Genomic DNA, 14,914 nt, shown 5'->3' with positions numbered 1-14,914 from the left:
GGCACAGCGGACCCCACCCCAGGGTGTAGACTTCAGAGAGAGGAAAGTGGAGACCAAGAAGCAGGGGAGCAGAAACGAGGAGCGCAGAGCTGGCACCACATAAGGATGAGCAGCACCAGACAAGGCTGTGCTGTAGAGCACGGTCTAGACTCAAGCCCTCACACAGGAACAAACCACTAGCTTGAGAACCCTGCTGGTTTGCCCTTCTCACTGCTCCCGGCCCTCTGTGCACAACACGGACCCACCCTGGGCTGCAGTGCTAGGAAAGACGGGGCAAGGCAAAGCTTCTAAGTGACCGAGGCCTTCATGTAACTTTGGTAGAGCTGCTGGCGAAGTCTCTGGTGGAAGGGAGGAAAAGGAGAAGCTGCCTTCACATCAAAGGAACTGGGAGTCTAACGAATGCAAACATTTGCCGAACTGCTCTCTTGCCTTTTCCATCACAGTCCTGACCAGCAAAACTGGCAGGCCCGCAAGAGCAACATTTCACCTTGCAGAGAGGACTAGGCTCGACAACATAGATTCCTCTCCCCCCACCCCACCAGTGGAATCTAGGAGTTTGCCGAACAGGGGTTCCCTGCTAGACCTACTACCCCAGATCCATCATTTTAACTTTCCCTCTCTGCCTTCGATTCTGCTGTAAGGCCTTCAGATGGGCTCCAGTCTCTCACCTCCCCAGCCCCGCCTGGCAAATTAACTCAGATACCCTTACCCGAGAACGGTGCACTGGGTTGTCAAAGTCAGTCCCATCTGGAGCGAGGAGCAGCCAGCCACCATAAATAGGTTTTGCCTAGGGATAAAAAGAAGAGGCAGGTCATTAGCAGCCTTAACCCACGCAGAGAACAGGCTCACTGTGGAGCTCATGACAGTGCCCGCTGGAAACAGATGCCATGGACATTCACTACACGCCACTCATCTCACTGCCTGGTCACAGGCCTCATCTTCAAGGAAGGTGCCAGAAAGCAGGAGGTTCATGGGAAGGCCAGCATCTGGCATAGAGATGGGGACACAAACCCCAGGTAGCCCAAAACACTGCAGAATATGGGAACTGCTAAGAAGCAGATGCTCCCCCACATTCCTAACAAAGCCGTGGAGATCAAGAGGTGGGCGGGGGGCGAGAGCATTTTCTTCAGTGATGGACATGAGTGCCAACGTAAGCTTAGGAAGACCATGTGAATGACACAGTCAAAAGCTTTCATCCAGAGGGCAGAAAACAGGGCCCAGAAGACAGACTATGGGCTGAACAAATGCAGGGAGGCCGGGGGGTTCAATACTCAGTATCCTGTGATACCCTAAGTGTGGCTGAGAAAAACCAAGCCAATAGTACCCCCTGAGTATCACTGCGTGTGGCACAGAAAGTAAAACTGAACAAACTTAGCTGTGGCCTTGGGGCTAAAACCCTTCTGAGCTTCAAATCTCTCATTTGAAAGGTCCTAGGGATAGATGTAATAGATGTAATTATATGAACAAACACTTCATGAAGTTTTTGTGGGGACTGGTGAGATCATGCAAGTAGAACATAGAGCACAAGCATGCAAAAGGAATGGCCATAGCAAGACAGCAGCTCTGCAGAAAGTTAAAGCATGCCCATGATCCAGAAGCCTAGTACTAGGCACACCCAAGGACATAGGTCCCCAAACAAAAAATCTTTTCACAAGTTTTTAATGGCAGTACTACACACAGTCACCAAGAAAAGAATGCTGATGCTGACCAACAGATGGATAAACAAAATGGTCTGCCCACACAATGAAATATTATTCAACAGTCAAAGGCATATAGTATTAAAACATGCTAAGGGGTTGGAGCGATAGTACAGCAGGTAGGGCATTTGCCTTGCACGCGGCTGACCCAAGTTTGATCCCCAGCATCCTATATAGTCCCCTGAGCACTGCCAGAAATAATTCCTGAGTTCAGAGCCAGAAAGAATCCCTGAACATCACTGTGTGTGACCCAAAATGCAAAAATAATAGCACTGTAGCACTGTTCTTTTGTTCATCGATTTGCTCAAGCAGGCACCAGTAATGTCTCGCAACAAATTGTGAGACTTTTTGTTCCTGGTTTTTTTTTTTTTTTTTGGTGGTGGTGGGGGCATATCAAATATGCCACCGGGAGCTTGCCAGGCTCTGCCGTGTGGACTGGATACTCTTGGTAGCTTGCCGGGCTCTCTGAGAGAAATTTAAAAAATTAAAATAAATAAAATGTGCTAAAACATGCATGACCTTTAAAGACATGCAAAGTGAATGAAGGTCATCAAAAAAGAATATGTATTAGGACAAAAACTCCAGAATAGGCAAATCCATAGAAAGAAGGTAGAACAGAGGCTAAAGGGAATGAAAGTGACTGCTGTCACTTCAGTTCCTGGTACAATATTTAAACAAAACAAAACAAAAACCAGGGCAAAAAGATAGTATAGTAGGTAGGGTACTTGTCTTGCTCACAGCTGGCCCCAACTTCAAACCCCAGCACCCATAAGGTCCCCGAAGCACCACTAGGAGTACTGAATGCAGAACAGGAGTAAGCCCTGAGAACCATCAGTGTGGCCCAAAACAACAACAAAAACCAAAACCAAAAACCGTATTAACTCCATTCCACTGCTCCCTACTCCCAGTCCCTAATTTAAAACAAAAAAAAGAAGAAGAAGAAGAAGAAGAAGAAGAAGAAGAAGAAGAAGAAGAAGAAGAAGAAGAAGAAAAAGGAAACACTATACATAGTTATCTGCCCTATAAATGCTTAATAAATGTTAGCTTTATTTTTTTGCCTGTTTTGGGAACCAGCCCAGTTCTGTACTTGAAATTTCTCCTACTAGTACTAGGGAACTATGTGGTACCAAGGTTCAAACCTAAGCCCCAAAATACAAAATCCTAGTGGTTGGAGAGATATGACCGGGTTAGGGTGCTTACCTAGCATGTAATCAGCTCCAGTTCGAGCCCTGGCCACACATACCACTAGGTAAGGTCCCAAAACAAAACAAAATAAACAAAAATTACATCAAACCTTGGAGCAGTTGCTCAACGAGAATTTAAAACACCTAGACGTTCTGGCCCCACCCTTTTCAGTATCCCTGTTCAACCACACCCAAGTGGCAAGAATAAGCTAGACAAGGTACAAGCAAGACCAATTCATCCACCACCCTTTGGAGAGCAGAAATGGTCCAAATGCAGAAGTCCAGGCAGAATGACCTCTGGCTAAGCCTTTAGGATCCCTTACCATACTTTTTATTCAGTACTCTCCAGATTGGGAGCCTCTGTCACAAAGCCTCATTTCACAGCCACGGAATCTGTGACTCAGGGAAAGTCACTTGCCAGAGGTCAGGGTCTGGGGTGTGTCCAGAACATGCTCTTGAACTGCCTTCTGCAGAGACCCCCAGGCCCCTGGGAAAGCATGGGCTTCTTCAGGAACATGACCAGAAGGGATGGGGTATCTGGCAGGGGTTCTGGAGCTGGCAAGGAACCAAGAAATAGAAGGAGGAGAAGGACCCTCGGGTATTTGTGATAAAGTTTGCCAGGGAAAGCAGAAGCTAACAGAATGAAGGACTGTTTTCTCAGCAAACACCAGTACTGTCCAGCCATCCCCCCAGGCAGCCAGGACACACAGTCTCTCTCCATGCTCCACTGAGGGGGCTGTGCCCCTCAGAGCCAGCACACACGGGATGGAGTGGTCAGCAAGACCCTGGATGTACCCTGGGCCAGGGGACTTCCCCACTTTGCCTCTTGGCCTGCAGTTCCCCAATCTATAGAGTCAAGAGGGCAGACCACAAGCCACATCTCCACGTCTCACCGAAGCCAGTACAGCCTGGACAATTTCATTCTCAGCTACATCCGCCTGCATGTCCACACGAGGGGCGGCTGGGGACTGGTGCATGCTTCCTTGAGCACTCCTCAGGCACATCTCCCAGCCTACTTTGGCAGCCGGGGGCCCGCACAGTGGAGAGCTGCCAGGAGCACCTCGACTGAGTACAACCTTGCACAGGTCACCTAAGTCCCTTTCTGGAGGACATGCCACCTTGCGAGGTGGGAAGGTGGGCTCGATAGGGGCGAAGGACAAAAAACACTCCAGGAAGAGGAGCAGGCACATGCCAGCAAAAGTGTCTGACAAAGCAGATCAGTGTGACAGAAAGCCAGACAGTGGTGGCCCAGAGCTGGGAAGAGTAAAGATGGGGAATGCGGCTGTCATCTCAGAGAATGCACCGATTCCTTCTGGGCTAGTGAAATGTTCCAAACTGAGAGTGGGAATGGATACAGGACTCCAGGATATTGAGTCTCATCATAATGCACACATAGTGGGGCAAATATACAGTATACGAACTTTCAATAAAACTATTTACAAATTACCACCGTACTTGCCCATAGATCATCTGAAAAAGGTTAATAGCAAGATACACAAAGCACTTGTGAACAAACAACCCCACCCAAAGAAATAGGGAGAAGAGATGAAACAGACACTTCCATAAAGAAGACTTACAGATGGCCAGTAGGCATATGGAAAAAATGTTCTCATTACTTTTCGATGAAACTCAAAATAACCAAGAGATACCACCTCACACAGTGAGAGTGGCACATATCAAAAAGAACCATAGCTATCTGTGCTGGCAAGGATGCTGAGAGAAAGGACCTTTCATCCTCTGTTGGTGCCAGGGGTGACTTGTCAAAACTCTTTGGAAAACACAGACTCCTCTCAAAAAATTAAGAATTTAGCTTCCGTATGATGCCCAGCAATTCGTTTCTTGGCATCTACCCCAAGAGCCCCAAAACACTATTTCAAAAAGATTTTTGCACTCCTATGTTCACTGCAGCACTCTGCACAATAGCCGAAATCTGGAAACAACCCAAGTGTCCAAGAACAGATGACAGGATAAAGAAACCCTGGAACATATACACAATAGAATACTGCACGGCTCTATGAATAGATGAAATCATGTAATCTGCCACTATGTGAATGGAACTGGAGGTTATCATGCTGAAAAAATTCAGTCAGGAGAGGAATAGATATAGAATGACACTGCTTATATACAGGATGTAAAGAAACATGGGAAGGGAATAACAATGGTGATGATGGCTAAGGCAGCAGAACAGTGAGAATCAATCTAAAGAACTGAGTTTACTAAGGGGTTGGGGATGGACAGGATGGAACCCTGGGAGTGAGGTGGACTCCACTGCTGGAATGTATGGAGCTAGGATACTGAATGCACGAAACTTATCATGAGCAGTACTATAAATCGGAGTCTCAAAATTATTTTTCTTATATTAGAAATAATAAATGTATGTATCCCACCCTCTCTTCCCCTCCAAATTATTTATGTGGGCCAAGAATGTGGCTCAGTGGTAAAGCACGTGCCTTACATGCATGAGGCCAGAAGGACGTTAAATAATAAAAACTTGAGCAGAGCCAAAGCGATGGTGCTGAGGGGTGGAACACCTGCTTTGTACGCAGAAGCCAAGGGTTCAGTCCCCATTCCTTCACGGCTCCCCAGCATCACACCAGGGAGAGCTCCAAGCATCACTGGGTACAGTCAAAAAGCTAAAAAAGAAAATCATTTACCAAAGCCTTTCTCAGGCTGCAAGGAAGCGAAGCTAAGTGAGAGACCACCTCTCAGGCGCTCAGTCCAAAGGAAACGTACACGAGAGGTGTCACTCTCCCGTACCTGAGAAAGCAAGCATCCCGGGTGGAGCCCGAAGACTCCTGTGTGTCAGGTGACTCTGCCCCAGCCAGATCTGGGAAACTTCCTTCAAAGAGACAGGGACAATAATGTCACAGGGCAATGACCCCATCCACTGGCTTGTAGGAAGGAGCTGAAATTTGCCAGGCACATGCCAGGCCCGAGGGCAGCAAGCCAGACAGGAGAAGGGACCAGCAGAGTGAAGGATGACTGAAAGCACTGCTCTGGCACCCATACCTGCATGACAAGAACCTTCAGATGACCCTGCACAGCCGCAAGGTCACTGGGAGAAAGGAAGTTACCTACCAGCCACCAGGCACTACCGTCAAGGGAGCAAATGGAAAGTGGGGACAGGAAGACAGAGGCGAGAGGGCCTCTGATCACGCACTCAGGGGGCAGCATGGGAGGGCTCTGCGCATCTATTTTTCCTTTTGTTTTGGGTCATGCCTATAAATGCTCAGGGGTTAGTTCTGGCTGGCTCTGTGCTGGGGGAGAGGGGGTCACTCTTGGCAAGGGATGGGAAGAGCTGAAACAAAGGAAGGTAGGTACGTTTGTACAAAGCTCATCTGTTTCCATGTTCGGGGTCAGTGAGAAGCAGCATAAAGGTAAGCAGCAGCCCATGCTACTGCGCTGCTTAACTCCAAAGCACCTTGCTGAGAAAGAACACGGGGGCTGCAGAACCATCCCGAGGGGCAGCCCCTGGCCCATGTGCCTTCTGCCTATCCCGGCTGCCTACCCCACAGGCCTGCTGCGGCATCTCCTCCTGTCCAGGACCTCCACACTGTACTGTCCTCACCTGCATTCCTACCAACACTTCTCAGCACCACTAAAACATGCCTGCATCCAAGGAGCCCTTCCTGAAAGTGCTCGGGGTCCTGCCTGGGACAACCCGCCCTCATCCTGCAGGCACACAGGAAGTAGGGCTGCTTTAACCACTGACCGAGTGGTTAACCACTTCTCTAACCACACTTCTCAGACCGACCGACCGAGTGCAGAACCGAACCGTACCCCCCACAGGATGAGAGGCACACAGGAAGTTTGTAAGGCTGCTGTCCTCCCTCAGACGGCCCCAAGGCTTTCTCTTCCTCACATTCCCAGGATAAGCTGACCCTGGGAACAAAAGCAGCTGGCTCAGGGCGAGTGTGGAAACTCTGAGGGCGGGGCCAGAGAAGCAGGTATCTGCTGTAGACGCTGAGCAGCAGAGCCTGGGGCAGGCCTGAGTTCTGCTTCCTGGCAGGTGGGCTAGGCACACCTGCCTGGATTCCTCCTAAGTGCCAGCAAAACCCTCGCCACTGTACAGAAGAGACTCTGAAAGGTGGACATGGTCCAGAGACCTGAAAATAAGAGGAACAACACCGTTCTAAGTCCCTGAGGTCATCTGCAGCCCAGAGCTCTCCCCTGGGCAGGCCAGAATTGCAGTCTCTGGTTTGTGGGGGGTCTCTGGAGGGAAACTGGATTTAATGGGAAGGAGAGGAGAGGAACTCAGAATGGGCCTGGACCAGAGCATTCCCTGGATATGACCGTCTGTCTGCCACACTGTACGGGAACAGAACTCAGGCCCACCCTGGGCTCCCAATGTGCTGCTCAGCAGCATGCCAGTGGAAACGAAATGGCTGCCATACTGGCTACCACACTGACCAAGCACACAGTAGATCCTGAAAGGTGCCCCACCACTCCTGGCCTGAACAGTGCCAGGACGTAGAATGGAGGGGGCCGGTGAGCCGGCTCCCACTGGGCAGTAACAAAGTACCTCCTGCCTCAGAGCTGAAGGAAGACAGCCCAAGGGGAAACTCGGACTTTGGCCTCCACCTAAAGGAGGGTGGGGGCCCTCCAGGAGTAGGGTGAGAGGCGCTGCAGCATGACAGAACTGGGAGGAAAGCGGAGTGGGGTGAACAGGGACAAAAGCCAAACCCATGTGACACACATGTTGAAATTACCAGAGATTTTAAAGCAGCCATGGCTCACATGCTTCAACAGGAATGATGAACCTGCCTCGAACAAATGAAAATGCAGCAAGCCTCGGCACAGAAACAGAAGACACAAGAGCCCCACGGAGGCCATCTACTTTGGAACTGGTCACAAACCACTGTGGGGTGTGTGAGATTCCTCTCTTACCTAATGGTAAACCCTCTTACGCTTCCTAAACAAAACTATTCTACCTCAAAAACAACAACAAAAGAAAATCCTAAAATTAAAAAAAAATAAATAAATAAACCTGAAATTAAGAGCTCAAAGTAGTTTCTTTTTTTATTTTTTCTTTTTGGGTCATACCCAGTGATGCATAGGGGTAAGTTACTCCTGGCTCTACACTCAGGAGTTATTCCTGGCGGTACTCAGGGGACCATATGGGATGCTGGGAATCAAACCCAGGTCGGCCACGTGCAAGGCAAACTCCCTACCCACTGTGCTGTCTCTCCAGCTCCAAGAGCTCAAGGTATTTTCAACAGAAAAATCATGGAAATCAAGAAAGAAGCAGCTGACGAGAAGACAAACTTCTAAGAAAGTCCCCCAGTCAGACAAGATAGAGAAATATATTGAAAAAAAAAAGTAACAGGAGAAAAGTTGAATTGTGGGACATATGGGATGATAAAGGGAAGCCTAAAATTTTTCCACCAGTTCTATATGTGAGGAGAAGCAAAAAGGGCAGGAAAGAAAGGGTACTCAAGAATGGGTGAAAACCCTCTAACTTAGCAAGAGCAGTCACCTATAAATTCAAAAAGCTATGTGAATTCCAAAGGATAAGGCAAAGTAATTCATATCAATGCACCATAACTAAACTTCTAAGTACTAAAGACAAAGAAAGACTCTTGAAAGCAGGCAAAGAAAAGAGATGGCTTATGGGAGAGATCAAATGCAAGGAGTAGATTTCCTGTCAGAGCCATGGAGGCCAAAAGGAAGTGACAGGATACTTCCCGGATGCTGAAAGAAAACAAGTGGTGCCCAGACACCTACACCAAGTGAAAATATGCTTCAAGAATCAAAAGAAAATCAAAACATCCTCAGATATGGAAGGGAGAGTAAAGAGAATTTGCTAATAGACCAATCCTAAAATAAATGACTAAAAGGAATTCTCTAGGAGGTAAAAAAAAAAAAAAAAAGGAATTCTCTAGGAGATAAAAGAACTATAAATCACTAGAAAGGAAGCAAGAACATAGCCAGCAAAAACCACGGGTAAATAGGCTTTCCCTCTCAAGTTTTCTAAACAATGTATGACTGAAGCAGGAATTAAAATACCAACTAATGTGGCTCTAAATTATATAGAGGACAGACATAAAACAATTACAAAGGGAACGGCTAAGGGATGTAAGTAGAGGTACTCTCTTAACTTGACTCTCTTAACTTGATTGCAGCAAGTAGTAGTGTACAGTGGAATGAATGCAGCAATCGCCAAAAGAAACTATAGTTAAGGGGGGGGGGGGACTATAGTGAAGAAAAAAGCTATAGTAAAGAAAAACACGACAGACAATGAAATTCCTTTTAGTTAAACACAGGACCAAAAACATGGCTCAGTGGCAGAGCATGGCACATGTGCCTTGCACATATGAGGTCCTGGGTTCCATTCACAGAATTTTTTAAAAGAAAGAAACCTACATAAAAATTTCAAGCAAAATGAAAAAAATCAGAACAGAGAATTTTTTGAAAATGATGGCTGTAACTCCTGCCACATCAATCCACTGTCCACTGTCCTCCTGTTGTTCGTTGATTTGCTCAACCAGGCCCAGTAACGTCTCCATTGTGAGACTTGTTGTTACTGTGTTTGGCATATTGAATACATCACGGGTATCTTGCCAGGCTCTGCCATGCGGGTGGTATACTCTCAGTAGCTTGCCGGGCTCTCCGAGAGGGGCGAAGGACTCGAACCCAGGTTGATGCGTGCAAGGCAAATGCCATACACGCTGTGCTATCACTCCAGCCCGCCAATAATCAAAATATATAATAATTTAAGTTGTTTAGTTTTATTTGTTGTTTATTGATGTGGCAAAGCAAATTATTATATATATTGACTATTTAGGGATTATTCCAGGAATGCAACACTAGCTTAACATTTAAAAAAGCAATGTGGGCTGGAGTGATAGCACAGCGGGTAGGGCGTTTGCCTTGCACGCGGCCGACCCGAGTTCAATTCCCAGCATCCCATATGGTCCCCTGAGCACCGCCAGGAGTGATTCCTGAGTGCAGAGCCAGGAATAACCCCTGTGCATTGCTGGGTGTGACCCAAAAAGCAAAAAAAAAAAAAAAAAAAAAAAAAAAAAGCAATGTAATTCACCTTATTAACTAACTAAAGAAGAAATTGTGAACACAATAATTAATGCAGAAAAACATCACAAAATTCAACACCTACTAATGATTTCAAAAGAAAAAAGGCGTTGAAGAGACACTATAGTTGCAAAGGCTCTTAGAGTCTAGCATCCAGATTTGACCCCAGGTACCAAATATGGATTCCCCCCCACCCCTCCACACAACCAGGAGTGATCCCTGGGGGGAGGGGGGAAAGCCAGGAGTAATAAGCGCTAAATACTGCTAGGTATGGCCCAAACACACACCCCCACCAACACACACGGTCCAAACACATACCCCCACTACCACACACCACAGAAAAAGCAAAAAAAAAAGAAAAAGAAGAAAGAAGAAAGAAGGAGGAAGAGGAGGAGGAGGAGGAGGAAGAAGAAGAAGAAGAAGAAGAAGAAGAAGAAGAAGAAGAAGAAGAAATAACCTCTTTAAAAAGCAGAAATCACAGATAAAGTGCATCTACTAAAAAAACCTTAGAAGTCATATTATACATAGCAATGGATGAGACTAAGACTAAACACTTTCCCTGATAGGCAAAGAAACTACGCCACAATGGATGGCCACTCCCAGAATTCTTACTTCTCTCAATGCTGCAATTTCTGGCCAATGCAACAAGGCAAGAAAGAAAAGAAAAGACAAGAGAAATGACAAAAAAGAAATACAATACTTACAGATGATATCATTGTCCACAGAGAAAAATCACATAGAATCTACAAAAGTTCCTAGAACTAGTAAATTCAACAAGGCTGTAGGATCAATATAAAAAAATCAGTTCTACTTCTATATGCTAGGAATGAACAAACAGACATCAAAGTTATTTGTCATCTGCAACTGCTTTTTTTAAAAAAGCCAAATACACAGGAATAAATCTTACAACACGTGTAGGATTCACATGCTGGAAACTTATAAAATGTTTATAAAAGAAATCAAAGAGAAGATAAAAACTGGAGCCACACAGAGTTCATAGACTAGAAGATTCTAGGATGTTAATTCTCCAAACGGAAAAGTTCAGCAAGATAAATGCAGATGTAAACAAGATTATTTTAAAATCTATTTGGAAAGGCAAAGAAACGAGAATAGTTATTTAAAAACTTTAAAAGCAGGCGCCAAGCGTGGAGTTCAGTGGCAGACACATATCTCATATGTGTAAGGCCCCAGGCTTGATCCCTGAAACTACAAAATAAAATTGTATTTTAAAGGAGGGTGAGAGATTTCAATGGCAAAAGTTCTGGTCCTGCAAGTGTGAGCTCATGATCCAAGCAAGCACTGGCACGCACGGCCCTGTGGGACCACCCCCACCCCCACCACGTGCTGCAAGAGGCATGAGCTTCACACACTACAACCAAGTGTGCGCAAGCCCTGAGAGCAAGGTGTGTTAAGCATGAAGCAAGTGTGTGCAACCACTAGTCATCAAGACGAAGAACAGAGGATTTTTTTAAGAAGCAAAGAACAAGGGGGGGGGGGGGGATATTCATTACACGTTTTACTATCTACTACGCTACTTAAAACTGTGTGGTATTCATGAAAGGTTAGACAAATACCTTGACCTCCAATGGAATAGGGAACCCAGACCAAACTAACCGACAAAAACTTGATTTTTGACGAAGGTGCAAGAGCAACTCAGTGAGGAGAGACATGTTCAACAAACAGTGCTGGAGCAACTGAACGATCACAGGAGAAAATGATATATATATTAAAAAAAAGCTCAGCCTCGTGCAAAAATTAGCTCAAGATGGAGTACAACCAAATTAGACTTTACTAAAATCAAATATTTTATTCAGCAAAAGTTCTGTTACAATACTATCGGCAGGTGTGGAGCCAGGGAGCAAATACCGCTCGGCCCTGTCTCTCGAGCTCTGCAGGAGGTCCTCTTTAGGAGTGGGAAACAAGAGAAACTGCTGAACGTGGTCTCAAGTTGGTGAGACGGCTCAGAGCACTTGGCATGTGATGGCCCCAGGTTCAACTCTCGGGTGGAATTAATGATGAAACCCCTAAGCACTGCTGCACCCACCCCCGCACTGGGCTGAGAACAGGAGTGGGCCTCCCCTTAGCCCCAGCACTGTTTAGGAACATCCCCCACCTTCATTCCTTCCCCATTCATAACATCCCGTCATACAGAAGACTCTCTACTTAGGGCCTGCTACCACCTCACCTTCCAAAGCTCCCTTCCACATACTTCCTGCTCCTGAACAGTGATTCACTTCTGCTACACACGACACCTTAAAATGAGTCTCCTTCAAAGGCAAAAACCAAATTAATACCATTTAATGGGAACTTCTTGTGTTAACCAAAGACACTCTCACTCTCTTCTTTCTCAGAGGGCTCAATTACACTGCTACCTCCCAGGGAAAAGGAAACAATGTTTCAACTCCTGGCTCAGTGAGAGCTATTTCATTGGGGGGGGGGGGGGGGGGGGGGTCTGGTATTCTTCAACCTTTTTACACCTGCCCATGAGCAATGTCTCCAGGCCAAGTCAGAAGCAAGCAGTAGACCAGTGGCTGTCAACCTCTCCATGCCCGCATATGGGCAGGGTTCCACAGACCAGTGGGTGGAGCCCTGCCCTGCTCCAACTCCCTGCTCACCCTCCAAACCCAAGCCATCTCCTTTCCTTCTCACTCACGGTACCTCAGCCATCAGGTAAGAATCCTGCCTTCATCCAGCTGAGTGCCCCGCACACAGGAGGGATGCCGTAACAGAATGAAGAACAAAGCCACGAATGAGTCCAGGGACAAGCCCCAGTCACACCACACGGCTGGGGGCGGGACTGTTTCCTAGGCGTGTTCTCTGAGCATTACTGGAAAAGAAAGACCTTCCCTGCCAAGACCTGCACATACGGCACTCCCGGGGCACTGGCCAACACCCAACATCAAGAGGCCAGCACGTGAAGCGGCAGACAGGCTGAGCTTCAGTGCCCTCCTCCTTGGAACCAATCTTCGGATACACAAACCCATGTACTGTGCTGGTGGCAAAGACAAAAGGCAGGACCACGGCAGTTCTACGCTGCAGTAACCTGAAGAACAACAGAAAGAAGCCAAAAGCCCTGTTCATGAAATGGAAGTAACTCAACATTCAACAAGGAAATGGCGGGACTGGAAAGACAGCACATTGTTGAGGCGTTTGTCCTGCAAGCGGCTGGCCCAGGTTTGATCCCCACATCCTATATGGTCCTCGGAACACTACCAGGAGTGGTTCCTGAGTGCACAACCAGAAGCATCACCCCCTGAGCATCGCTGGGTGTGGTCCCCTCCCAAAACAAACAAAAAATGGCTAAGCAAAGGCTGCTAAGTCAACTCACCAAACCACTACACAGCCACAATTATAAATGATTATGACAAAGTTAAAAAATCTTCCACAGAAGGACCCATAGAGTTTCACAAAGCCAGGCTCCCTGCAGAGCTGGATGGCTTCATACACTATATCCCGGGTTACTGGTACCCTCATTCTGGGAGTGTTCAGGGTATTCTCCCAGGAGCTGAATTTACTCCAAAGTCTTGGGGGTAGAAACAGAAGCACACGCAGTCATTCCTCTCACGGGGTCTCAAGGTCTAGTGAAGACATTTGAACAAGCAACAGAGCAGGATGTGAAAACAAGGATGAAGCTCATAAAATGCATAGGACAGAGTGGAAGTCAGAAAGAAAGTAGCTCTTGTGATGAGCAAATCTTGGGGTTTTCTATTTGTTTTTATATTTGTAAAGAAATACTACTAGAAGCACACCAGATTGGATGGGAGTGTAATGTAGAAGCCAACCAAAGTCAACTAACAAAAACATTAACACAGAAAGCTTAACTTGCAATAACAGCTTACAAAACCCCAGACAAGGACTTAAACATCCCCATGATGACATACAACAATTTTCACTAATTCTCTTCTATGGAAATAATTTTTTTCATTCCGTTAGCAATTTAGCGGTAACAAGCAAGATAAAATAAACTGTTGTGGGCCTGCAATGGGGACAGGCTTGAGGGGTGGTTGGGAAAAAGGAGCCAATGGTGGAGGGAAGGTGACCGTGGTGGTGGGGCTGGTGTTGGAATATCGAAGGCCTATAACAACTTTGTAAACCATGGTGTTTAAATAAAGGGGGGGGGGGGAATGCTACTAAAATACTACGCAGCAGATATGCTTCAATAGAAAGGCTGACTGCGTGCCTGACTGCACACAGGCACGATTTCTGATACAGTCCCAGCAGATATCGGCCCCCAAAGGGAGGATCGATCATTCTCAGAGAACAGTAAGTAGTTGGGCGCTTGCCACACCCCGCCAATGGCAGGACCTAAGAGTTCCTGAGTAAAGACCCTGACTGGGGTGGGCACTAGGAGGCTCACATTTCTGGTTGTATGGTCCAGGAGACCGTATCTCTGTGATTCTCAACTTCATCACCTGTGGCAGCAGAATCCCCTCATAATCTTTCCACCCCCTTCTACCACACCCAGACACACCAGACAGTGAGCGCCAGGGCCAGACGCTCTAGCTCCTCCCCTGAGCTGTGCACACTGCTGGCACTCAAAGTGAACATGGGTGGGATGCAGGGTACGAGTCCTACAGGGGGAGGTGATGACTGGGGGGTCCCAGAAGAGGGTAACAGACAGGACTAAAGCCAGCTTGGGGAGGGGGGAAGCATCTGCAGGTAGGGGTAGCACACACAAAACCCTCCCTCATACCCAGCAGCACCTCTGAATTCCAACAGAGTGACTGTTCCCAGGAAAGCTCTCCATAAAGAAAAATCCCAGTCTTGAGAAGGGGCCTCTGTCTATGGGAGCCAGTCTCCCATCCCTGGGGAGACTGAGCGGGCAGACATTTATCCGGAAAAGGGTGGGGTTCAGGAACCTATTCTTAGCATCTGAAGGGGGGCAAAAGGTGTTTTTGTAGCGCACCTGTGGAAAGCTATAAGCACAAAATGTGTAGAAATTGCAGTGAATATATCTCTGGGGGGGTGGGGGTAGATATGATATACATTAAGGTTGGTTCCTTG

General features: G+C 47.0%; 1 protein-coding gene across 7 annotated transcripts in view; it reads right to left on the bottom strand.

The window, feature by feature from the left end:
- MPRIP (myosin phosphatase Rho interacting protein) overlaps positions 1–14,914 on the bottom strand; it is a 133,577-nt gene that overhangs the window by 93,380 nt on the left and 25,283 nt on the right. For all 7 annotated transcript variants that reach the window (XM_056136945.1, XM_056136948.1, XM_056136947.1 and 4 more), the window contains exon 2: positions 710–787. In XM_056136945.1, coding sequence (XP_055992920.1) covers positions 710–787 — 78 coding nt within the window. The remainder of the gene's footprint in view (positions 1–709; positions 788–14,914) is intronic.

Source organism: Sorex fumeus, unplaced genomic scaffold, assembly GCF_029834395.1.
Source record: "Sorex fumeus unplaced genomic scaffold, SorFum_2.1 ptg000122l, whole genome shotgun sequence".
In the NCBI taxonomy this organism is placed as follows: Eukaryota; Metazoa; Chordata; class Mammalia; order Eulipotyphla; family Soricidae; genus Sorex; species Sorex fumeus.
Note: the sequence above shows the minus strand (reverse complement) of the source record. Positions and strands in the feature narration are given on the sequence as shown.